At 40.4% G+C, this 27,037-nt stretch overlaps 1 protein-coding gene across 8 annotated transcripts in view; it reads left to right on the top strand.

Annotated features, from left to right (window-relative positions):
- The window catches only part of ssx2ipa (synovial sarcoma, X breakpoint 2 interacting protein a), a 38,124-nt gene that overhangs the window by 3,486 nt on the left and 7,601 nt on the right, over nt 1-27,037 (top strand). Inside the window, exons 6-12 of one of the 8 annotated variants that reach the window (XM_058394876.1) lie at nt 8,850-8,949; nt 9,369-9,484; nt 11,297-11,446; nt 12,291-12,392; nt 12,615-12,737; nt 12,840-13,046; nt 13,190-14,210. In XM_058394876.1, coding sequence (XP_058250859.1) covers nt 8,850-8,949; nt 9,369-9,484; nt 11,297-11,446; nt 12,291-12,392; nt 12,615-12,737; nt 12,840-13,046; nt 13,190-13,294 — 903 coding nt within the window. In that variant the 3' untranslated portion in view covers nt 13,295-14,210. Of the gene's footprint in view, nt 1-8,849; nt 8,950-9,368; nt 9,485-11,296; nt 11,447-12,290; nt 12,393-12,614; nt 12,738-12,839; nt 13,047-13,189; nt 14,211-20,804; nt 21,106-21,266; nt 21,553-24,590; nt 24,675-27,037 lie in introns of those variants that run through there. The other 7 variants (XM_058394877.1, XM_058394874.1, XM_058394873.1 and 4 more) reach the window with 7 other exon arrangements.

Below are 27,037 nucleotides of genomic sequence, written 5' to 3'. Positions count from 1 at the left end.
GTTAGCAGATGTGTTGTGTTAACAGATGTTGTGTTGTGTTAACAGATGTTATGTTGTGTTAGCAGATGTTGTGTTGTGTTAGCAGATGTTGTGTTGTGTTAACAGATGTTGTGTTGTGTTAGCAGATGTGTTGTGTTAACAGATGTTGTGTTGTGTTAGCAGATGTTGTGTTGTGTTAGCAGATGTTGTGTTGTGTTAACAGATGTTGTGTTGTGTTGTGTTAACAGATGTTGTGTTGTGTTGTGTTAGCAGATGTTATGTTGTGTTAGCAGATGTTGTGTTGTGTTAGCAGATGTTGTGTTGTGTTAACAGATGTTGTGTTGTGTTAGCAGATGTGTTGTGTTAGCAGATGTTGTGTTGTGTTAACAGATGTTGTGTTGTGTTAGCAGATGTTGTGTTGTGTTAGCAGATGTTGTGTTGTGTTGTGTTAGCAGATGTTGTGTTGTGTTGTGTTAGCAGATGTTGTGTTAACAGATGTTGTGTTGTGTTAGCAGATGCTGTGTTGTGTTAGCAGATGTTGTGTTGTGTTAGCAGATGTTATGTTGTGTTAGCAGATGTTGTGTTAACAGATGTTGTGTTGTGTTAGCAGATGTTGTGTTGTGTTAACAGATGTTGTGTTGTGTTAGCAGATGTTGTGTTAACAGATGTTGTGTTGTGTTAGCAGATGCTGTGTTGTGTTAGCAGATGTGTTGTGTTAGCAGATGCTGTGTTGTGTTAGCAGATGTGTTGTGTTAGCAGATGTTATGTTGTGTTAGCAGATGTGTTGTGTTAGATGTTGTGTTGTGTTAGAAGATGTTGTGTTGTGTTAGCAGATGTTGTGTTGTGTTAGCAGATGTTGTGTTGTGTTAACAGATGTTGTGTTGTGTTAACAGATGTTGTGTTGTGTTAACAGATGTTATGTTGTGTTAGCAGATGTTGTGTTGTGTTAACAGATGTTATGTTGTGTTAACAGATGTTGTGTTGTGTTAGCAGATGTTGTGTTGTGTTAACAGATGTTGTGTTGTGTTAACATGTTATGTTGTGTTAGCAGATGTGTTGTGTTAACAGATGTTGTGTTGTGTTAACAGATGTTATGTTGTGTTAGCAGATGTTGTGTTGTGTTAGCAGATGTTGTGTTGTGTTAGCAGATGTGTTAACAGATGTTGTGTTGTGTTAGCAGATGTTGTGTTGTGTTAGCAGATGTTGTGTTGTGTTGTGTTAGCAGATGTTGTGTTGTGTTGTGTTAGCAGATGTTGTGTTAACAGATGTTGTGTTGTGTTAGCAGATGCTGTGTTGTGTTAGCAGATGTTGTGTTGTGTTAGCAGATGTTATGTTGTGTTAGCAGATGTTGTGTTAACAGATGTTGTGTTGTGTTAGCAGATGTTGTGTTGTGTTAACAGATGTTGTGTTGTGTTAGCAGATGTTGTGTTAACAGATGTTGTGTTGTGTTAGCAGATGCTGTGTTGTGTTAGCAGATGTGTTGTGTTAGCAGATGCTGTGTTGTGTTAGCAGATGTGTTGTGTTAGCAGATGTTATGTTGTGTTAGCAGATGTGTTGTGTTAGATGTTGTGTTGTGTTAGAAGATGTTGTGTTGTGTTAGCAGATGTTGTGTTGTGTTAGCAGATGTTGTGTTGTGTTAACAGATGTTGTGTTGTGTTAACAGATGTTATGTTGTGTTAGCAGATGTTGTGTTGTGTTAACAGATGTTATGTTGTGTTAACAGATGTTGTGTTGTGTTAGCAGATGTTGTGTTGTGTTAACAGATGTTGTGTTGTGTTAACATGTTATGTTGTGTTAGCAGATGTGTTGTGTTAACAGATGTTGTGTTGTGTTAACAGATGTTATGTTGTGTTAGCAGATGTTGTGTTGTGTTAGCAGATGTTGTGTTGTGTTAGCAGATGTGTTAACAGATGTTGTGTTGTGTTAACAGATGTTATGTTGTGTTAGCAGATGTTGTGTTGTGTTAGCAGATGTTGTGTTGTGTTAGCAGATGTTGTGTTGTGTTAACAGATGTTGTGTTGTGTTAACAGATGTTATGTTGTGTTAGCAGATGTTGTGTTGTGTTAGCAGATGTTGTGTTGTGTTAGCAGATGTTGTGTTGTGTTAACAGATGTTATGTTGTGTTAGCAGATGTGTTGTGTTAACAGATGTTGTGTTGTGTTAGCAGATGTTGTGTTGTGTTAACAGATGTTGTGTTGTGTTAGCAGATGTGTTGTGTTAACAGATGTTGTGCTGTGTTAACAGATGTTATGTTGTGTTAGCAGATGTTGTGTTGTGTTAGCAGATGTTGTGTTGTGTTAGCAGATGTTGTGTTGTGTTAGAAGATGTTGTGTTGTGTTAGCAGATGTTGTGTTGTGTTAACAGATGTTGTGTTGTGTTAGCAGATGTGTTGTGTTAACAGATGTTGTGCTGTGTTAACAGATGTTATGTTGTGTTAGCAGATGTTGTGTTGTGTTAGCAGATGTTGTGTTGTGTTAGCAGATGTTGTGTTGTGTTAACAGATGTTGTGTTGTGTTGTGTTAACAGATGTTGTGTTGTGTTGTGTTAGCAGATGTTATGTTGTGTTAGCAGATGTTGTGTTGTGTTAGCAGATGTTGTGTTGTGTTAACAGATGTTGTGTTGTGTTAGCAGATGTGTTGTGTTAGCAGATGTTGTGTTGTGTTAACAGATGTTGTGTTGTGTTAGCAGATGTTGTGTTGTGTTGTGTTAGCAGATGTTGTGTTGTGTTGTGTTAGCAGATGTTGTGTTGTGTTGTGTTAGCAGATGTTGTGTTAACAGATGTTGTGTTGTGTTAGCAGATGCTGTGTTGTGTTAGCAGATGTTGTGTTGTGTTAGCAGATGTTATGTTGTGTTAGCAGATGTTGTGTTAACAGATGTTGTGTTGTGTTAGCAGATGTTGTGTTGTGTTAACAGATGTTGTGTTGTGTTGTGTTAGCAGATGTTGTGTTAACAGATGTTGTGTTGTGTTAGCAGATGCTGTGTTGTGTTAGCAGATGTGTTGTGTTAGCAGATGTTATGTTGTGTTGTGTTAGCAGATGTGTTGTGTTAGCAGATGTTGTGTTGTGTTATGTTAGCAGATGTGTTGTGTTAGCAGATGCTGTGTTGTGTTAGCAGATGTGTTGTGTTAGCAGATGTTATGTTGTGTTAGCAGATGTGTTGTGTTAGATGTTGTGTTGTGTTAGAAGATGTTGTGTTGTGTTAGCAGATGTTGTGTTGTGTTAGCAGATGTTGTGTTGTGTTAACAGATGTTGTGTTGTGTTAGCAGATGTTGTGTTGTGTTAGCAGATGTTGTGTTGTGTTAGAAGATGTGTTGTGTTAGCAGATGTTGTGTTGTGTTAGCAGATGTTGTGTTGTGTTAGAAGATGTTGTGTTGTGTTAGCAGATGCTGTGTTGTGTTAGCAGATGTTATGTTGTGTTAGCAGATGTGTTGTGTTAGATGTTGTGTTGTGTTAGAAGATGTTGTGTTGTATTAACAGATGTTGTGTTGTGTTGTGCTGTGTTGTGTTAGCAGATGTTGTGTTGTGTTAGCAGATGTTGTGTTGTGTTAACAGATGTTGTGTTGTGTTAGCAGATGTTGTGTTGTGTTAGCAGATGTTGTGTTGTGTTAGCAGATGTTGTGTTGTGTTAACAGATGTTATGTTGTGTTAGCAGATGTTGTGTTGTGTTAGCAGATGTTGTGTTGTGTTAGCAGATGTGTTGTGTTAACAGATGTTGTGTTGTGTTAACAGATGTTATGTTGTGTTAGCAGATGTTGTGTTGTGTTAGCAGATGTTGTGTTGTGTTAGCAGATGTTGTGTTGTGTTAACAGATGTTGTGTTGTGTTAACAGATGTTATGTTGTGTTAGCAGATGTTGTGTTGTGTTAGCAGATGTTGTGTTGTGTTAGCAGATGTTGTGTTGTGTTAACAGATGTTATGTTGTGTTAGCAGATGTGTTGTGTTAACAGATGTTGTGTTGTGTTAACAGATGTTATGTTGTGTTAGCAGATGTTGTGTTGTGTTAGCAGATGTTGTGTTGTGTTAACAGATGTTGTGTTGTGTTAGCAGATGTGTTGTGTTAACAGATGTTGTGTTGTGTTAGCAGATGTTGTGTTGTGTTAGCAGATGTTGTGTTGTGTTAACAGATGTTGTGTTGTGTTGTGTTAACAGATGTTGTGTTGTGTTGTGTTAGCAGATGTTATGTTGTGTTAGCAGATGTTGTGTTGTGTTAGCAGATGTTGTGTTGTGTTAACAGATGTTGTGTTGTGTTAGCAGATGTGTTGTGTTAGCAGATGTTGTGTTGTGTTAACAGATGTTGTGTTGTGTTAGCAGATGTTGTGTTGTGTTAGCAGATGTTGTGTTGTGTTGTGTTAGCAGATGTTGTGTTGTGTTGTGTTAGCAGATGTTGTGTTAACAGATGTTGTGTTGTGTTAGCAGATGCTGTGTTGTGTTAGCAGATGTTGTGTTGTGTTAGCAGATGTTATGTTGTGTTAGCAGATGTTGTGTTAACAGATGTTGTGTTGTGTTAGCAGATGTTGTGTTGTGTTAACAGATGTTGTGTTGTGTTAGCAGATGTTGTGTTAACAGATGTTGTGTTGTGTTAGCAGATGCTGTGTTGTGTTAGCAGATGTGTTGTTTTAGCAGATGCTGTGTTGTGTTAGCAGATGTGTTGTGTTAGCAGATGTTATGTTGTGTTAGCAGATGTGTTGTGTTAGATGTTGTGTTGTGTTAGAAGATGTTGTGTTGTGTTAGCAGATGTTGTGTTGTGTTAGCAGATGTTGTGTTGTGTTAACAGATGTTGTGTTGTGTTAACAGATGTTATGTTGTGTTAGCAGATGTTGTGTTGTGTTAACAGATGTTATGTTGTGTTAACAGATGTTGTGTTGTGTTAGCAGATGTTGTGTTGTGTTAACAGATGTTGTGTTGTGTTAACATGTTATGTTGTGTTAGCAGATGTGTTGTGTTAACAGATGTTGTGTTGTGTTAACAGATGTTATGTTGTGTTAGCAGATGTTGTGTTGTGTTAGCAGATGTTGTGTTGTGTTAGCAGATGTGTTGTGTTAACAGATGTTGTGTTGTGTTAACAGATGTTATGTTGTGTTAGCAGATGTTGTGTTGTGTTAGCAGATGTTGTGTTGTGTTAGCAGATGTGTTGTGTTAACAGATGTTGTGTTGTGTTAACAGATGTTATGTTGTGTTAGCAGATGTTGTGTTGTGTTAGCAGATGTTGTGTTGTGTTAGCAGATGTTGTGTTGTGTTAACAGATGTTGTGTTGTGTTAACAGATGTTATGTTGTGTTAGCAGATGTTGTGTTGTGTTAGCAGATGTTGTGTTGTGTTAGCAGATGTTGTGTTGTGTTAACAGATGTTATGTTGTGTTAGCAGATGTGTTGTGTTAACAGATGTTGTGTTGTGTTAACAGATGTTATGTTGTGTTAGCAGATGTTGTGTTGTGTTAGCAGATGTTGTGTTGTGTTAACAGATGTTGTGTTGTGTTAGCAGATGTGTTGTGTTAACAGATGTTGTGTTGTGTTAGCAGATGTTGTGTTGTGTTAGCAGATGTTGTGTTGTGTTAACAGATGTTGTGTTGTGTTGTGTTAACAGATGTTGTGTTGTGTTGTGTTAGCAGATGTTATGTTGTGTTAGCAGATGTTGTGTTGTGTTAGCAGATGTTGTGTTGTGTTAACAGATGTTGTGTTGTGTTAGCAGATGTGTTGTGTTAGCAGATGTTGTGTTGTGTTAACAGATGTTGTGTTGTGTTAGCAGATGTTGTGTTGTGTTAGCAGATGTTGTGTTGTGTTGTGTTAGCAGATGTTGTGTTGTGTTGTGTTAGCAGATGTTGTGTTAACAGATGTTGTGTTGTGTTAGCAGATGCTGTGTTGTGTTAGCAGATGTTGTGTTGTGTTAGCAGATGTTATGTTGTGTTAGCAGATGTTGTGTTAACAGATGTTGTGTTGTGTTAGCAGATGTTGTGTTGTGTTAACAGATGTTGTGTTGTGTTAGCAGATGTTGTGTTAACAGATGTTGTGTTGTGTTAGCAGATGCTGTGTTGTGTTAGCAGATGTGTTGTGTTAGCAGATGCTGTGTTGTGTTAGCAGATGTGTTGTGTTAGCAGATGTTATGTTGTGTTAGCAGATGTGTTGTGTTAGATGTTGTGTTGTGTTAGAAGATGTTGTGTTGTGTTAGCAGATGTTGTGTTGTGTTAGCAGATGTTGTGTTGTGTTAACAGATGTTGTGTTGTGTTAACAGATGTTGTGTTGTGTTAACAGATGTTATGTTGTGTTAGCAGATGTTGTGTTGTGTTAACAGATGTTATGTTGTGTTAACAGATGTTGTGTTGTGTTAGCAGATGTTGTGTTGTGTTAACAGATGTTGTGTTGTGTTAACATGTTATGTTGTGTTAGCAGATGTGTTGTGTTAACAGATGTTGTGTTGTGTTAACAGATGTTATGTTGTGTTAGCAGATGTTGTGTTGTGTTAGCAGATGTTGTGTTGTGTTAGCAGATGTGTTAACAGATGTTGTGTTGTGTTAACAGATGTTATGTTGTGTTAGCAGATGTTGTGTTGTGTTAGCAGATGTTGTGTTGTGTTAGCAGATGTTATGTTGTGTTAGCAGATGTGTTGTGTTAGATGTTGTGTTGTGTTAGAAGATGTTGTGTTGTGTTAGCAGATGTTGTGTTGTGTTAGCAGATGTTGTGTTGTGTTAACAGATGTTGTGTTGTGTTAACAGATGTTATGTTGTGTTAGCAGATGTTGTGTTGTGTTAACAGATGTTTTGTTGTGTTAACAGATGTTGTGTTGTGTTAGCAGATGTTGTGTTGTGTTAACAGATGTTGTGTTGTGTTAACATGTTATGTTGTGTTAGCAGATGTGTTGTGTTAACAGATGTTGTGTTGTGTTAACAGATGTTATGTTGTGTTAGCAGATGTTGTGTTGTGTTAGCAGATGTTGTGTTGTGTTAGCAGATGTGTTGTGTTAACAGATGTTGTGTTGTGTTAACAGATGTTATGTTGTGTTAGCAGATGTTGTGTTGTGTTAGCAGATGTTGTGTTGTGTTAGCAGATGTTGTGTTGTGTTAACAGATGTTGTGTTGTGTTAACAGATGTTATGTTGTGTTAGCAGATGTTGTGTTGTGTTAGCAGATGTTGTGTTGTGTTAGCAGATGTTGTGTTGTGTTAACAGATGTTATGTTGTGTTAGCAGATGTGTTGTGTTAACAGATGTTGTGTTGTGTTAGCAGATGTTGTGTTGTGTTAACAGATGTTGTGTTGTGTTAGCAGATGTGTTGTGTTAACAGATGTTGTGCTGTGTTAACAGATGTTATGTTGTGTTAGCAGATGTTGTGTTGTGTTAGCAGATGTTGTGTTGTGTTAGCAGATGTTGTGTTGTGTTAACAGATGTTGTGTTGTGTTGTGTTAACAGATGTTGTGTTGTGTTGTGTTAGCAGATGTTATGTTGTGTTAGCAGATGTTGTGTTGTGTTAGCAGATGTTGTGTTGTGTTAACAGATGTTGTGTTGTGTTAACAGATGTTATGTTGTGTTAGCAGATGTTGTGTTGTGTTAGCAGATGTTGTGTTGTGTTAGCAGATGTTGTGTTGTGTTAACAGATGTTATGTTGTGTTAGCAGATGTGTTGTGTTAGCAGATGTTGTGTTGTGTTAACAGATGTTGTGTTGTGTTAGCAGATGTTGTGTTGTGTTGTGTTAGCAGATGTTGTGTTGTGTTGTGTTAGCAGATGTTGTGTTGTGTTGTGTTAGCAGATGTTGTGTTAACAGATGTTGTGTTGTGTTAGCAGATGCTGTGTTGTGTTAGCAGATGTTGTGTTGTGTTAGCAGATGTTATGTTGTGTTAGCAGATGTTGTGTTAACAGATGTTGTGTTGTGTTAGCAGATGTTGTGTTGTGTTAACAGATGTTGTGTTGTGTTGTGTTAGCAGATGTTGTGTTAACAGATGTTGTGTTGTGTTAGCAGATGCTGTGTTGTGTTAGCAGATGTGTTGTGTTAGCAGATGTTATGTTGTGTTGTGTTAGCAGATGTGTTGTGTTAGCAGATGTTGTGTTGTGTTATGTTAGCAGATGTGTTGTGTTAGCAGATGCTGTGTTGTGTTAGCAGATGTGTTGTGTTAGCAGATGTTATGTTGTGTTAGCAGATGTGTTGTGTTAGATGTTGTGTTGTGTTAGAAGATGTTGTGTTGTGTTAGCAGATGTTGTGTTGTGTTAGCAGATGTTGTGTTGTGTTAACAGATGTTGTGTTGTGTTAGCAGATGTTGTGTTGTGTTAACAGATGTTGTGTTGTGTTAGCAGATGTTGTGTTGTGTTAGCAGATGTTGTGTTGTGTTAGCAGATGTTGTGTTGTGTTAGAAGATGTGTTGTGTTAACAGATGTTGTGTTGTGTTAGCAGATGTTGTGTTGTGTTAGAAGATGTTGTGTTGTGTTAGCAGATGCTGTGTTGTGTTAGCAGATGTTATGTTGTGTTAGCAGATGTGTTGTGTTAGATGTTGTGTTGTGTTAGAAGATGTTGTGTTGTATTAACAGATGTTGTGTTGTGTTGTGCTGTGTTGTGTTAGCAGATGTTGTGTTGTGTTAGCAGATGTTGTGTTGTGTTAACAGATGTTGTGTTGTGTTAGCAGATGTTGTGTTGTGTTAGCAGATGTTGTGTTGTGTTAACAGATGTTGTGTTGTGTTAGCAGATGTGTTGTGTTAACAGATGTTGTGTTGTGTTAGCAGATGTTGTCTTGTATTAACAGATGTTGTGTTGTGTTAAGATGTTGTGTTGTGTTAGCAGATGTTGTGTTGTGTTAGATGTGTTGTGTTAACAGATGTTGTGTTGTGTTAGCAGATGTTGTCTTGTATTAACAGATGTTGTGTTGTGTTAGAAGATGTTGTGTTGTGTTGCAGGTGGTGTTTGATAACCGTGCTCACAGCGGCCGTATTAAAGTGTCCCTGCACAGCAGTGTCCACGTCAGTGTTTGTACAGATGTGGAGGTCTCTGGATCCAGTGAGTCACAGCTGCAGTTCACACACTCAGGGTTCTGGGAATAAGTGTGCATTAAACACCTACAGAGATTTATTTGATATGTAGTGCGTTAGGGAGAGGAAATAAACTTCTATACACATTAAATATTCCATGTATACAATATTCACTACACAATATTTACAATATATTAGATCTATACAATATTTAATATATGTGATATATCTACATCCACAATAAACCTTTTTTATACACACACAAATTCATCCTGTTTTTGTAGTATGGATTGATCAAGTTTTTTATGTTTAATTATGCAGAATTTTAAAATTTTAAATTGACAATATATCTTATTGTCAATAAAACCACAATAACTCAATAAGATGGTGAGGATTAATAAAGTAAAATAGATGTTGATGATGGTAATAAATCATTTGTTTGTGCAGATGCAGTGAGCCACTTCCTGTTGATGCTGCTGTTTGATTCGCTGGTCATTGTTGTGTGTTTGTTGTCTCTGGTCCTCTGCACACGCTCAGTAAGCGCTGGCATGCGCCTTATCACCGTGAGTCACGACCTCATTACAAAACCTTTTATATCACTGAAATGTTCATTGAATGATTTTACTGTTCAGTGAAGTGTTGGAGTGTAAAGTCTAACCTTCCAACATCTGGGAAAACATGGATTTCAGACACAATATGAGACACAGACAGTGTGGACACTGTGCTCTGATCTCTAGGGATTCCCTCAGGGCTGAAAATGTATCCTAAGAATGAGATTTTGAACCTTTAAAACTCTTCATTGACCATGCAAGAAGGCAGTGAAGGTGAGAGGCACGGAGGGGCAGATGTTTCTGTGTTTGTGTGTCTCCGCAATATCCTGCTCCATAGCTTTGTTTCTGTTCATGGAGAGAGGGTATATGAATTTTGGAGGAGGTCTGGTTCCCACCATGAGCTTCGGTGAGGTGGCAGGCTGCTGGCTTTGGTCTTGTTGAACATCTCTTAGAACTTTAGTTATTCAGATGGGATATATGCCTGTGAACTGGGTTCAGGGCTCTCTGAAGAGGTTGAAGCAGTGGAGACAGTGAATGAAACACTCATGAGCAATGGCTGATTTCTTTGCCAGCCCATGAAATCTGAGGGTCACAGAGATGTTTTCTTCGAAATCCCACGGATCTTCCAGTATCATCTGCTCATCTGCTCCCAGCATCTTGCAGGGTACAAAGAGGGCCTGCACAAGCCTCTCCTCTGTTCTCCTGGATTTCCAAACAGACGAGTCACTGACTGTCTTTTCAAAAACTGTCTAAACACATACATCTTCCTGAAATACTTAATAAAATAACAATCTCAGAGAACAAACTCAGTAAAATAACAAAGGCTGTGCTTTTCTTCCTGTATTTGGGGTGGCCTGGACAGTGACACCCAGTGAAACGGACACTGGAGAGAGGATTTTAGATTAAGTTGTTTCAGAACATTGGCACCTTTTCACGAGTTCTGCACTGAAATTTGGATACAGCTAAATATGCTAAAGATGCTTTAAACAATAATCTCCTTCCTCTCTTTAGTAAGACAGAGGGTTATAACCTTATCCTGAAAATTTCAAAGTTTATTCAGGATCATTCTCGGACCATCTCTCAAACACAGCGGTGTGGTGAACCCCCTCACCAGCAGGAGGACTGGGAAACATGAAACCAAGAATATCACAGCCTTCAGAGGATAATGTGCACCTCCTCCAACCTCATCTTTACCAACTGCTGCTCCTGCTACATAACAGGGCAGCGTAACACAATCACTGGAAATCTGGTCGGTCCTGCTGGTCGGTTCCTCTGTGATTGACAGGGCTGAGAGAGTATGCTCCTCCCACACAGACAGCACTCAGTTTTATTCTCCTGACTCCTGACAGACAGCTGGAGCATAGTTGGAATTTAAAATGAAGTGCAATCTCCTGATGACTGACTGAATGGTTTTCTGTTGCATAACTCAGTAGTCAAACATCTTCCATCATTCTACTCTGGATATCTCAGTAGTTTGATGTCTTATGTTTAAGAATTTTCTCCCCTTGTAGCTGCATTAGAAATAAGAGTGTGAACATGATCGTGACACATAACCACTGAGTGAAGCAGAGTGCCACACGCAGGGTTTAAAGCTTTGAACATTGATGCGGCTGTAAGGAAGTCCCTCATCTGCAGCACTCCTCATCTGGAAGGTGGGAGTGGTTTGACTTTACCGGGAAGTCTAGCATCCTTATATATTTACATTTATGGTATTTGACAGTAAACTACATTATTACATTATCCAGAATGACATCACTGTACGATAGTGACAGATAAATGAGTGAATAAAATGACTGTAAGTGATGAGTCTTTTTGGTTCATTAGGAATACACTGCATTCATTAGTGTTAAACGAGGGAATTCGTTATCATCAGCAGAGAGAATGGAGTTCATTAACGGCTGGAACATTTTAATCATCATCAGTGACATACTCACAGTTATGGCATCATTACTGAAGATCTGCATACTGAGCAAGGTAACACACACACACACAAACACACACACACACACAGTTTGGTGAGTTTGGTGTGGAGGAACTTGACTGGCCTGCAGAGTCCTGACCTCAACCCCACAGAACACCTTAGGGATGAATTAGAGTGGAAACTGTGAGACAGACCTTCTCGTCCAACATCAGTGCCTGACCTCACAAATGTACTTCTAGAGGAATGGTCAAAAAATTCCCATAAACACACTCCTAAACCTTAAGAAGAGTTAAAGCTGTTATAGCTGCAAAGGGCGGGGCAACTCCATATTACATTCACGTGCATGGAAGGGCAGATGTCCCAAAACTTTTGGCTACATAGTGTATAAATATTATTTAATACAATTTTTCTGAATTTGGAGTAAAGGCAGTATTTTATTTATCTATTTCATTCATTTCTTCTGTACAGAATGATATAATATAACAGTTAAAGGGGAGTAAACTTACAACATTTTGGCAGAAGCTTTTATTGTCAGAAATCACTGGGACAGTTCCCTGCCAGACCACTGGAGAGGGTGCTGGCAAGTGAAAGGGCGGAGCCTGTTTTTAGTTTGTTTTCCCTTGTACTTTGTGCCACGCCCTCCCTATTGCTCTGCCTGCCCGCCTTGTCACCTGTTACCTTAATGTTTTGTTCTTTATATATAAGCCCTTGTGTACCTGTCTTTGTTAGTCATTGTTTGTTTGTATGGTTGTTGGTTTGTATATATATATATATATATATATATATGTGTGTGTGTGTGTGTGTGTGTGGCCCAGTCCAACACCTTCACCACTTAACTACCACATTCCTACATCCCTATATATATATATATATATATATATATCTGTATGTGTGTAGGAGTTGGCTAATTACACCGTATGCAGTATTCTGTTGGGGTCAGCAACTCTACTGGTGTGGATTGGAGTTCTACGTTACCTCGGATTCTTCCAGAAATATAACGTACATATACACACACATCCACACACACCTTCATACACACCTTCACCAACATCCTCACACACATCCATACGCACATTCTCACACACATCCACACACACCTTCACCAACATCCTCACACACATCCACACACACCTTCATATACACCTTCACCAACATCCTCACGCACATCCATACACACATTCTCACAGACATCTTCAAATGTGTGTGTGTGTGTGTGTGTAGATCCTGATCCTCACCATGCGGGCAGCACTCCCCAGTGCTCTTCGGTTCTCCCTCTGTGCAGTGATGATTTATCTCAGTTACTGTGTCTGTGGATGGATTGTTCTCGGTCCTCACCATGACAACGTCTGTGTTCTTACATCACTCTATATAATAATACATTCACATCCAGCATTTACATACACATCCATTATTAAATAATTAATGTGTGTGTGTGTGTGAACACAGTTCCGGTCCTTCCACACAGCAGCGTACTGTTTATTGTCCATGATTAATGGAGACGAGGTCTACTCCACCTTTACCAAGCTGAGGGAGAGGAGCACTCTGGTGTGGTTCTTCAGCAGGTTCTACATCTACAGCTTTGTCTGCATCTTCACCTACATGGTGCTCAGCCTCTTCATCGCCATCATCACAGACACCTACGAGCTCATCAAGGTGAGACACACAACCCAGATTCTGCTGCTGTTTCTCTCAGGTTCCTCATCAGCTGCATTAATAATAATGTTAATGTATGTTCCTCATAAGTGTAATAAGGGGTGTGTGTGTGTGTGTGTGTGTGTGTGTGTGTGCATGTGCAGAAGCAGCAGCAGGATGAAGAAGTGCTCTCTGACCTGCACAAGTTCATAGCTGAGTATAGAGAGGTTTCAGCACCAGCGACAGACACAGACATGCTAAATAAATAGTGTGTGTTAAAAGGCTCAATGCTGGGATAAAGATACTGAATCATCTGATTGGACTGAACTTTTTTTTCCCTCGGATCCTCCACAGCAGTGTGGAGTTCCTCTCTCTGGAGGTCTTTCTCCAGCTGCTTTTTTGTGCCTTTTTAGATACGTCTGTAACACTAAACCCTATAATCATGCTTTATAAATAAGTAGATAATTTAAATTATTTGTACTGTATTTATTAACAGTATAAAGTCCTTTCAGTGTAAAATATTCTGTTTTCTTTTTTTTTCCTGATGAAAGTGAGTTAGGAATGATTTCTGGTGAAATGATGGATGATGTTCTTCACTGAGGCTAATGCTAACGTTACTGAACACTATAGGTTTATCCTGGGTTTATGAGGAATGTGTAGCTCAGTGGTAAAGGTGTTGGGCTCCTCATCAGAAGGTTGTGTGATTGAATCCCAGGACCACTAAGTTGCACCTTCTGGGCCCCTGCGTGAGGCCCCTAACTCTCAGCTGTCTAACTCTTGCTCTGGATAATGTCCGGGTCCACTGCACCAGGGCTCAAACCCAGATCTCTGTGGGAACCAGAGAGCACACTGTGGAAATCAGATGCGTAGGATTAAACAAAGTGCTGCTTTATTCACAGGGGACAAGACTAAAACAAAACTAAACATGATAAACTAAACACAGATGGTCAGTCATACTGACCAACAAACAAACAATGACTGACAAAGACAAAAGGGCTCATATATAAAGAGCAAAACATCAAGGTAAATGGGGAACAGGTGACAAGGCAGACGGGCAGGCAGAACAATAGGGAGGGCGTGGCACAAAGTACAAGGGAAAATAAACAAAAAAGCAGGCTCCGCCCATTCAACTGCCAGCACCCTCTCCAATGGTCTGGCAGGGAACTGTCCCAGTGATTCCTGACTTCGGCCAAAATGTTGTAAGTTTAACTGTTCATCCTTTAACTGTTATATCAGTCTATACAGAAGAAACAAATACAGTAGAGAAATAAATGAATAAAATTCTTCCTTTACTCCAAATTCAGAAAAATTGTATTAAATGATATTTATACACTATGTAGCCAAAAGTTTTGGGACATCTGCCTTTCTATGCACATTAATGTAATATAGAGCTATAACAGCTTCAACTCTTCTGGGAAGGTTTTCCACAAGGTTTAGGAGTGTGTTTATGGGAATTTTTGACCATTCCTCTAGAAGCACATTTGTGAGGTCAGGCACTGATGTTGGACGAGAAGGTCTGGCGCACACTCTCCACTCTAATTCATCCCAAAGGTGTTCTATGGGGTTGAGGTCAGGACTCTGTGCAGGCCAGTCAAGTTCATCCACACCAGACTCACTCATCCATGTCTTTAGATTCAAGATTCAAGAAGCTTTATTGTCATTTCAACCACATATATCTGACGCAGTACATAGTGAAATGAAACAACGTTTCTCCAAGACCTGGTGCTACATAAACTTACAACATTAAGATCAAACACAAAAAACAACACAGAGCTAGGACCAAAGATTTGTCTTAGCCACATAAAGTGCAAAGTGTGCAACTAGGTGCAAACAGAGCAAAGACAATACAGTGCAAAACCAGTAGGTACAAAAAAACAGGACACTTAGCACAGAAGAAAAGAAAAAAAGGAAAGAAAAAAATTTTTTTTATGGACCTTGCTTTGGTCACTGGTGTGCAGTCATGTTGGAACAGGAAGGGGTCATCCCCAAACTGTTCCCACAAAGAGCATGAAATTGTCCAAAATGTCTTGGTATGAAGCTGAAGCATTAAGAGTTCCTTTCACTGGAACTAAGGGGCGGAGTCCAACCCCTGAAAAACAACACCTGAACTCAATGATCTGGAGGGGTGTCCCAATACTTTTGGCAATGTGGTGTGTATGGATTTTATTAACACTGTTATCTGTAAGATGTTAACACATCTCAGGAAATGTTTAACAAATTAAACATCATGCTGCACTGAAGGTGTGAAAACTTTTGCATTCGGCTGTAGTTACAGAAAGCACTGTGTGCCCCATGTAGTGATCACTGTGTAAGTCATGTAGTGATCACTGTGTAAGTCATGTAGTGAGCACTGTGTAAGTCATGTAGTGAGCACTGTGTAAGTCATGTAGTGAGCACTGTGTAAGTCATGTAGTGAGCACTGTGTAAGTCATGTAGTGAGCACTGTGTAAGTCATGTAGTGAGCACTGTGTAAGTCATGTAGTGATCACTGTGTAAGTCATGTAGTGAGCACTGTGTAAGTCATGTAGTGAGCACTGTGTAAGTCATGTAGTGAGCACTGTGTAAGTCATGTAGTGAGCACTGTGTAAGTCATGTAGTGAGCACTGTGTGCCCCATGTAGTGAGCACTGTGTAAGTCATGTAGTGAGCACTGTGTAAGTCATGTAGTGAGCACTGTGTAAGTCATGTAGTGAGCACTGTGTAAGTCATGTAGTGATCACTGTGTAAGTCATGTAGTGATCACTGTGTAAGTCATGTAGTGAGCACTGTGTGCCCCATGTAGTGAGCACTGTGTAAGTCATGTAGTGAGCACTGTGTAAGTCATGTAGTGAGCACTGTGTAAGTCATGTAGTGAGCACTGTGTAAGTCATGTAGTGAGCACTTTGTAAGTCATGTAGTGAGCACTGTGTAAGTCATGTAGTGATCACTGTGTAAGTCATGTAGTGAGCACTGTGTAAGTCATGTAGTGATCACTGTGTAAGTCATGTAGTGAGCACTGTGTAAGTCATGTAATGAGCACTGTGTAAGTCATGTAGTGAGCACTGTGTAAGTCATGTAGTGAGCACTGTGTAAGTCATGTAGTGATCACTTTGTAAGTCATGTAGTGAGCACTGTGTGCCCCATGTAGTGAGCACTGTGTAAGTCATGTAGTGAGCACTGTGTAAGTCATGTAATGAGCACTGTGTAAGTCATGTAGTGAGCACTGTGTAAGTCATGTAGTGAGCACTGTGTAAGTCATGTAGTGAGCACTGTGTAAGTCATGTAGTGAGCACTGTGTAAGTCATGTAGTGAGCACTGTGTAAGTCATGTAGTGAGCACTGTGTAAGTCATGTAGTGAGCACTGTGTAAGTCATGTAGTGAGCACTGTGTAAGTCATGTAGTGAGCACTGTGTAAGTCATGTAGTGAGCACTGTGTAAGTCATGTAGTGAGCACTTTGTAAGTCATGTAGTGAGCACTGTGTAAGTCATGTAGTGAGCACTGTGTAAGTCATGTAGTGAGCACTGTGTAAGTCATGTAGTGAGCACTGTGTAAGTCATGTAGTGAGCACTGTGTGCCCCATGTAGTGAGCACTGTGTAAGTCATGTAGTGAGCACTGTGTAAGTCATGTAGTGAGCACTGTGTAAGTCATGTAGTGATCACTGTGTAAGTCATGTAGTGAGCACTGTGTAAGTCATGTAGTGAGCACTGTGTAAGTCATGTAGTGAGCACTGTGTAAGTCATGTAGTGAGCACTGTGTAAGTCATGTAATGAGCACTGTGTAAGTCATGTAGTGAGCACTGTGTAAGTCATGTAATGAGCACTGTGTAAGTCATGTAGTGAGCACTGTGTAAGTCATGTAGTGAGCACTGTGTAAGTCATGTAGTGAGCACTGTGTAAGTCATGTAGTGAGCACTGTGTGCCCCATGTAGTGAGCACTGTGTAAGTCATGTAGTGAGCACTGTGTAAGTCATGTAGTGATCACTGTGTAAGTCATGTAGTGAGCACTGTGTAAGTCATGTAGTGATCACTGTGTAAGTCATGTAGTGAGCACTGTGTAAGTCATGTAGTGATCACTGTGTAAGTCATGTAGTGAGCACTTTGTAAGTCATGTAGTGAGCACTGTGTGCCCCATGTAGTGAGCACTGTGTAAGTCATGTAGTGAGCACTGTGTAAGTCATGTAATGAGCACTGTGTAAGTCATGTAGTGAGCACTGTGTAAGTCATGTAGTGAGCACTGTGTAAGTCATGTAGTGAGCACTGTGTAAGTCATGTAGTGAGCACTGTGTAAGTCATGTAGTGAGCACTGTGTAAGTCATGTAGTGAGCACTGTGTAAGTCATGTAGTGAGCACTGTGTAAGTCATGTAGTGATCACTGTGTAAGTCATGTAGTGAGCACTGTGTAAGTCATGTAGTGAGCACTGTGTAAGTCATGTAGTGAGCACTGTGTAAGTCATGTAGTGAGCACTGTGTAAGTCATGTAGTGAGCACTGTGTAAGTCATGTAGTGAGCACTGTGTAAGTCATGTAGTGAGCACTGTGTAAGTCATGTAGTGAGCACTGTGTAAGTCATGTAGTGAGCACTGTGTAAGTCATGTAGTGAGCACTGTGTAAGTCATGTAGTGAGCACTGTGTAAGTCATGTAGTGAGCACTGTGTAAGTCATGTAGTGAGCACTGTGTAAGTCATGTAGTGAGCACTGTGTAAGTCATGTAGTGAGCACTGTGTAAGTCATGTAGTGAGCACTGTGTAAGTCATGTAGTGAGCACTGTGTAAGTCATGTAGTGAGCACTTTGTAAGTCATGTAGTGAGCACTGTGTGCCCCATGTAGTGAGCACTGTGTAAGTCATGTAGTGAGCACTGTGTAAGTCATGTAGTGAGCACTGTGTAAGTCATGTAGTGAGCACTGTGTAAGTCATGTAGTGAGCACTGTGTAAGTCATGTAGTGAGCACTGTGTAAGTCATGTAGTGAGCACTGTGTAAGTCATGTAGTGAGCACTGTGTAAGTCATGTAGTGAGCACTGTGTAAGTCATGTAGTGAGCACTGTGTAAGTCATGTAGTGAGCACTGTGTGCCCCATGTAGTGAGCACTGTGTAAGTCATGTAGTGAGCACTGTGTAAGTCATGTAGTGAGCACTGTGTAAGTCATGTAGTGAGCACTGTGTGCCCCATGTAGTGAGCACTGTGTAAGTCATGTAGTGAGCACTGTGTAAGTCATGTAGTGAGCACTGTGTAAGTCATGTAGTGAGCACTGTGTAAGTCATGTAGTGATCACTGTGTAAGTCATGTAGTGAGCACTGTGTGCCCCATGTAGTGAGCACTGTGTAAGTCATGTAGTGAGCACTGTGTAAGTCATGTAGTGAGCATTGTGTAAGTCATGTAGTGAGCACTGTGTAAGTCATGTAGTGAGCACTGTGTAAGTCATGTAGTGAGCACTGTGTAAGTCATGTAGTGAGCACTGTGTAAGTCATGTAGTGAGCACTGTGTAAGTCATGTAGTGAGCACTGTGTGCCCCATGTAGTGAGCAATGTGTAAGTCATGTAGTGAGCACTGTGTAAGTCATGTAGTGAGCACTGTGTAAGTCATGTAGTGAGCACTGTGTAAGTCATGTAGTGAGCACTGTGTAAGTCATGTAGTGATCACTGTGTAAGTCATGTAGTGAGCACTGTGTGCCCCATGTAGTGAGCACTGTGTAAGTCATGTAGTGAGCACTGTGTAAGTCATGTAGTGAGCACTGTGTAAGTCATGTAGTGAGCACTGTGTAAGTCATGTAGTGAGCACTGTGTAAGTCATGTAGTGAGCACTGTGTAAGTCATGTAGTGAGCACTGTGTAAGTCATGTAGTGAGCACTGTGTGCCCCATGTAGTGAGCACTGTGTAAGTCATGTAGTGAGCACTGTGTGCCCCATGTAGTGAGCACTGTGTAAGTCATGTAGTGAGCACTGTGTAAGTCATGTAGTGAGCACTGTGTAAGTCATGTAGTGAGCACTTTGTAAGTCATGTAGTGAGCACTGTGTGCCCCATGTAGTGAGCACTGTGTAAGTCATGTAGTGAGCACTGTGTAAGTCATGTAGTGAGCACTGTGTAAGTCATGTAGTGAGCACTGTGTAAGACATGTAGTGATCACTGTGTAAGTCATGTAGTGAGCACTGTGTAAGTCATGTAATGAGCACTGTGTAAGTCATGTAGTGAGCACTGTGTAAGTCATGTAATGAGCACTGTGTAAGTCATGTAGTGAGCACTGTGTAAGTCATGTAGTGAGCACTGTGTAAGTCATGTAGTGAGCACTGTGTAAGTCATGTAGTGAGCACTGTGTAAGTCATGTAGTGAGCACTGTGTAAGTCATGTAGTGAGCACTGTGTGCCCCATGTAGTGAGCACTGTGTAAGTCATGTAGTGAGCACTGTGTAAGTCATGTAGTGAGCACTGTGTAAGTCATGTAGTGAGCACTGTGTAAGTCATGTAGTGAGCACTGTGTAAGTCATGTAGTGAGCACTGTGTAAGTCATGTAGTGAGCACTGTGTAAGTCATGTAATGAGCACTGTGTAAGTCATGTAGTGAGCACTGTGTAAGTCATGTAGTGAGCACTGTGTAAGTCATGTAGTGAGCACTGTGTAAGTCATGTAGTGAGCACTGTGTAAGTCATGTAGTGAGCACTGTGTGCCCCATGTAGTGAGCACTGTGTAAGTCATGTAGTGAGCACTGTGTAAGTCATGTAGTGAGCACTGTGTAAGTCATGTAGTGATCACTTTGTAAGTCATGTAGTGAGCACTGTGTGCCCCATGTAGTGAGCACTGTGTAAGTCATGTAGTGAGCACTGTGTAAGTCATGTAGTGAGCACTGTGTAAGTCATGTAGTGAGCACTGTGTAAGTCATGTAGTGAGCACTGTGTGCCCCATGTAGTGAGCACTGTGTAAGTCATGTAGTGAACACTGTGTAAGTCATGTAGTGAGCACTGTGTAAGTCATGTAGTGAGCACTGTGTAAGTCATGTAGTGAGCACTGTGTGCCCCATGTAGTGAGCACTGTGTAAGTCATGTAGTGAGCACTGTGTAAGTCATGTAGTGAGCACTGTGTAAGTCATGTAGTGAGCACTGTGTAAGTCATGTAGTGAGCACTTTGTAAGTCATGTAGTGAGCACTGTGTAAGTCATGTAGTGATCACTGTGTAAGTCATGTAGTGAGCACTGTGTAAGTCATGTAGTGATCACTGTGTAAGTCATGTAGTGAGCACTGTGTAAGTCATGTAGTGAGCACTGTGTAAGTCATGTAGTGAGCACTGTGTAAGTCATGTAGTGAGCACTGTGTAAGTCATGTAGTGAGCACTTTGTAAGTCATGTAGTGAGCACTGTGTAAGTCATGTAGTGATCACTGTGTAAGTCATGTAGTGAGCACTGTGTAAGTCATGTAGTGAGCACTGTGTAAGTCATGTAGTGAGCACTGTGTAAGTCATGTAGTGAGCACTTTGTAAGTCATGTAGTGAGCACTGTGTGCCCCATGTAGTGAGCACTGTGTAAGTCATGTAGTGAGCACTGTGTAAGTCATGTAGTGAGCACTGTGTAAGTCATGTCGTGAGCACTGTGTGCCCCATGTAGTGAGCACTGTGTAAGTCATGTAGTGAGCACTGTGTAAGTCATGTAGTGAGCACTGTGTGCCCCATGTAGTGAGCACTGTGTAAGTCATGTAGTGAGCACTGTGTAAGTCATGTCGTGAGCACTGTGTGCCCCATGTAGTGAGCACTGTGTAAGTCATGTAGTGAGCACTGTATAAGTCATGTAGTGAGCACTGTATGATTTAGGACACGGCTTTTGAAAGTGCCGTTGCTTCGTCCTGATTAAACACCTGCGTAGTGTCCTGTGACCCAATCAGATCGCCGTATCCTGGTTGCCCGGAGACGTCTGAACCAATGATTGTAAGGATTAGTGTTTATGAGGAAACTGAAGTATTTCGAACAGACCTGTTTGACGCCGTGTACACACCTGTAGCTCGCGGATTAACATAAATAAATAATATAATTTCACTAGTCTATATATTTAAAGTCTTTGTTTTGAAGTGTTTAGGTGGATATGATCATATTCAGCGCACCGGCTTGACGGAGAAATAAGTAACGGTGAGGAAAACACCTGTCTGCTAACGCTAACGGATTAGCTGTGGTCATGGAGATGGGTTTATTTCAGGGAGCTGGTGTGTGTTAGCTATGTGATGGTCATCGCTGTGAGGGTCATCGCTGTGAGGGTCATCGCTGTGTTCATCACAGTTAAACACTACACCTGTATTTACTCCTGATAGCAAACCTGCCTTAGCACTGTTAGCATTTAGTGCCGATGGGATTAGGTCATAGTCGTGCTTCCTGTTTCCGGTTGTAATCAGTGCTAAACTAAGATAGCAGCAGGTACCGAAGCTACCAGCTCCACCGGTCCGGTTAAAACTGTGCTAAAGTACAGCTATACTTACACTGGATTAGTGGCGACACAGAGTGTGTGTGTGTGTGTGTGTGTGTGTGTGTGTGTGTGTGTGTGTGTGTGTGTGAGAGTGATGCTAAGCTAATCAGATACAGGTGAGTGTTACTGAGACATACCGATACATTTAGAAATGAATTTACACATTTATACAAACATTTAGATAGATATTCAGAGTCATGACTTAAAGCCAATCCTGGTGGAGCTAAACTGTGTCCTGTTTCATTATCCTGAGATAATCTGTAGAATTTTAACTTGGAACACCTGTGACTATTTCGCCTGACTAGACATGATGTAGAAAGGTCCACACCTGAGAGGATGAGGTCCATCCATTCATCCATCGTCCATATCCTCTTTATTCCTAATTAGGGTCACAGGGATCTGCTGGAGTCTGTCCCAGCACACATTGGGCAAAAGGCAGGGGTACACCCTGGACAGGTCACCAGTCCATCACTGGGCCACACATATAGACAGACAACCATATACACACACACACACACTCCTGTGGGCAATTTAGAATTATTAATGAACCTAATGTACATGTTTTTGGACCATGGGAAAAACTGGAGAACCCGGAGTAAACCCACACAGGCACGGGGAGAACATGCAAACTCCACACAGAAAGGCAGGATGAGGTCATTGTACAAAAAGACAAGTGGAGATTCTCTGAAACTACTGGAACAGCGAGATCAGATCTTTTCCTCTTGTATACTGGGTTTGAGATTTAAAGATGAATACAGGACAGTAGATGAGGATCTGAGATTTCATTTCCTGATATCTAGATGTGTTAAACACAGTAGAACATGGCACCTTCTGTTTGAACCAGCCCATTATTCAAGTGATCAAAAATACTGGAATATACTGGCGACTGATCAGTGTTGTCCTGTTAGACTGACTCTGAAAAATTAATATCTCTCAATGTCTACTCTTTGTATACTAAGAGATAAACCAACATGAGGATCAGAGAGATGTCTTTGGGAGAAAACTAAACCACTCTGCAGCAACCACTCTGTAAATCAATCAGAGCCACTGGACACGGTCAGTACAATAATCTTTAATGTCCTGAAAAAGAGAGACCACAATGATTTACTGACCAAAACCGCGAACAGATAAACCAAGGAAAACAGCAGTGAGAGCGGAGAAAAAAACCCAGACAGCATCTCCACAGGGCAGGGGGAAAGAATCACTGTCCTCCACAGGAAGAAGACCTGGAGAGCAGAAACATCAGGATTCAGAAGGACTCAGAAGATCAGACGGTCATTCAAAGTAGTGCAGAGATGATCCAGAAAACTTCTGGAACTGAGATGAACCTCTGTCAAAGTGAGAAAGACCAAAGTGAGGAGGATCTGCTCATGATCCAGAACATCTGAGCTGATCTGTGAAACATGGTGGTGGTGATGGTGGTGGTGTTGGTCATGGTGTGGGTGTCATGGCTGCTTCTGGAACATTCTCATTGTTGTTCAGTGATTATGGAGCTCATGATGATGGCAAGATAGATCTCAGACATTTACAGAAACATTCTTTATGCAGAACAATCACACTGACCCTAAACACAGGACCTGATCAGGGCAGGAAGTGAAAGGTTTCAGACTGGATGAGTCGATGACCATAACTGAACCAACTCAGCATTCATGAGGACAAATGTTCTTTGGCCTGATAAGTAAAATAAGAGTCTGGTGAACAGTGTCCCTGTGGTCAAACATGGTCGTGGGAGCATCATGCTGTGGGCTAACCTCATGATACTCATCAGCATATACACTATATTGCCAAAAGTATTCGCTCACCTGCCTTGACTCACATATGAACTTAAGTGACATCCCATTCCTAATCCATAGGGTTCAATATGACGTCGGTCCACCCTTTGCAGCTATAACAGCTTCAACTCTTCTGGGAAGGCTGTCCACAAGGTTTAGGAGTGTGTTTATGGGAATTTTTGACCATTCTTCCAGAAGTGCATTTGTGAGGTCACACACTGATGTTGGACGAGAAGGCCTGGCTCTCCGTCTCCGCTCTAATTCATCCCAAAGGTGTTCTATGGGGTTGAGGTCAGGACTCTGTGCAGGCCAGTCAAGTTCATCCACACCAGACTCTGTCATCCATGTCTTTATGGACCTTGCTTTGGTCACTGGTGCACAGTCATGTTGGAAGAGGAAGGGGCCAGCTCCAAACTGTTCCCACAAAGTTGGGAGCATGGAATTGTCCAAAATGTCTTGGTATGCTGAAGCATTCAGAGTTCCTTTCACTGGAACTAAGGGGCCAAGCCCAGCTCCTGAAAAACAACCCCACACCATAATCCCCCCTCCACCAAACTTTACACTTGGCACAATGCAGTCAGACAAGTACCGTTCTCCTGGCAACCGCCAAACCCAGACTCGTCCATCAGATTGCCAGATGGAGAAGCGCGATTGGTCACTCCAGAGAACGCGTCTCCACTGCTCTAGAGTCCAGTGGCGGCGTGCTTTACACCACTGCATCCGACGCTTTGCATTGCACTTGGTGATGTATGGCTTGGATGCAGCTGCTCGGCCATGGAAACCCATTCCATGAAGCTCTCTGCGCACTGTTCTTGAGCTCATCTGAAGGCCACATGAAGTTTGGAGGTCTGTAGCGATGGACTCTGCAGAAAGTTGGCGACCTCTTCGCACTATGCGCCTCAGCATCCGCTGACCCCGCTCCGTCAGTTTACGTGGCCTACCACTTCGTGGCTGAGTTGCTGTCGTTCCCAAACACTTCCACGTTCTTATAATACAGCTGACAGTTGACTGTGGAATATTTAGGAGCGAGGAAATTTCACGACTGGATTTGTTGCACAGGTGGCATCCTATCACAGTTCCACGCTGGAATTCACTGAGCTCCTGAGAGCGACCCATTCTTTCACAAATGTTTGTAAAAACAGTCTGCATGCCTAGGTGCTTGATTTTATACACCTGTGGCCATGGAAGTGATTGGAACACCTGATTCTGATTATTTGGATGGGTGAGAGAATACTTTTGGCAATATAGTGTATATAGAGACTGGTCAGGAAAGAGGGAAGGAGGAATATAGCGAAATGGACAGAGATCCTCACTGTTACTGTTATTACTACAGTCTTTACACTCCTGCTGTGTATGACCCTATGCCTGTGTGTGTGCTTCAGGACTGCTTTTTGTGTGCGTTTTGGAGATGGGAGAGCAATGGACTCCACAGACAACTGTGATGATGACGTCAGACCCTTGTCTGGGTATGCACACACACACACACACACACACACACACAGGGTCAGTGTTTCTGTGATCTGTGTAGAGTGTGTGAGGTGAATCTGAGTGTGTTTATTCAGTAATGCTCTGATTTACAGTATAATTACAGTAATGAATATCATCCTCAGAATTTAGTGAATATTCTCTCTTTAATGAGTCACTGATGCTACACACTGCTGCAGACCATATACTACAGACTCTACACGTAACCTTAACACACACACTGCTACATACTGTACACACGCCACTATAACACACACTGCAGACTGTATACTATAAACTATATACATCACTATAACACACACTGCACACTGTATACTATAAACTATATACATCACTATAACACACACTGCACACTGTATACTATAAACTATATACATCACTATAACACACACACTGTATACTATAAACTATATACATCACTATAACACACACTGCACACTGTATACTATAAACTATATACATCACTATAACACACACTGTATACTATAAACTATATACATCACTATAACACACACTGTATACTATAAACTATATACATCACTATAACACACACTGCACACTGTATACTATAAACTATATACATCACTATAACACACACTGCACACTGTATACTATAAACTATATACATCACTATAACACACACTGCACACTGTATACTATAAACTATATACATCACTATAACACACTGCACACTGTATACTATAAACTATATACATCACTATAACACACACTGCACACTGTATACTATAAACTATATACATCACTATAACACACTGCACACTGTATACTATAAACTATATACATCACTATAACACACACTGCACACTGTATACTATAAACTATATACATCACTATAACACACTGCACACTGTATACTATAAACTATATACATCACTATAACACACACTGCACACTGTATACTATAAACTATATACATCACTATAACACACACTGCACACTGTATACTATAAACTATATACATCACTATAACACACACTGCACACTGTATACTATAAACTATATACATCACTATAACACACACTGCACACTGTATACTATAAACTATATACATCACTATAACGCACACTGTATACTATAAACTATATACATCACTATAACACACACTGCACACTGTATACTATAAACTATATACATCACTATAACACACACTGCACACTGTATACTATAAACTATATACATCACTATAACACACACTGCACACTGTATACTATAAACTATATACATCACTATAACACACACTGCACACTGTATACTATAAACTATATACATCACTATAACACACACTGCACACTGTATACTATAAACTATATACATCACTATAACACACACTGCACACTGTATACTATAAACTATATACATCACTATAACACACTGCACACTGTATACTATAAACTATATACATCACTATAACACACACTGCACACTGTATACTATAAACTATATACATCACTATAACACACACTGCACACTGTATACTATAAACTATATACATCACTATAACACACACTGCACACTGTATACTATAAACTATATACATCACTATAACACACACTGTATACTATAAACTATATACATCACTATAACACACACTGCACACTGTATACTATAAACTATATACATCACTATAACACACACTGCACACTGTATACTATAAACTATATACATCACTATAACACACACTGCACACTGTATACTATAAACTATATACATCACTATAACACACACTGCACACTGTATACTATAAACTATATACATCACTATAACACACACTGCACACTGTATACTATAAACTATATACATCACTATAACACACTGCACACTGTATACTATAAACTATATACATCACTATAACACACACTGCACACTGTATACTATAAACTATATACATCACTATAACACACTGCACACTGTATACTATAAACTATATACATCACTATAACACACACTGCACACTGTATACTATAAACTATATACATCACTATAACACACTGCACACTGTATACTATAAACTATATACATCACTATAACACACACTGCACACTGTATACTATAAACTATATACATCACTATAACACACACTGCACACTGTATACTATAAACTATATACATCACTATAACACACACTGCACACTGTATACTATAAACTATATACATCACTATAACACACACTGCACACTGTATACTATAAACTATATACATCACTATAACACACTGCACACTGTATACTATAAACTATATACATCACTATAACACACACTGCACACTGTATACTATAAACTATATACATCACTATAACACACTGCACACTGTATACTATAAACTA

Source organism: Hemibagrus wyckioides, linkage group LG07, assembly GCF_019097595.1.
Source record: "Hemibagrus wyckioides isolate EC202008001 linkage group LG07, SWU_Hwy_1.0, whole genome shotgun sequence".
NCBI lineage: Eukaryota > Metazoa > Chordata > Actinopteri > Siluriformes > Bagridae > Hemibagrus > Hemibagrus wyckioides.
Note: the sequence above shows the minus strand (reverse complement) of the source record. Positions and strands in the feature narration are given on the sequence as shown.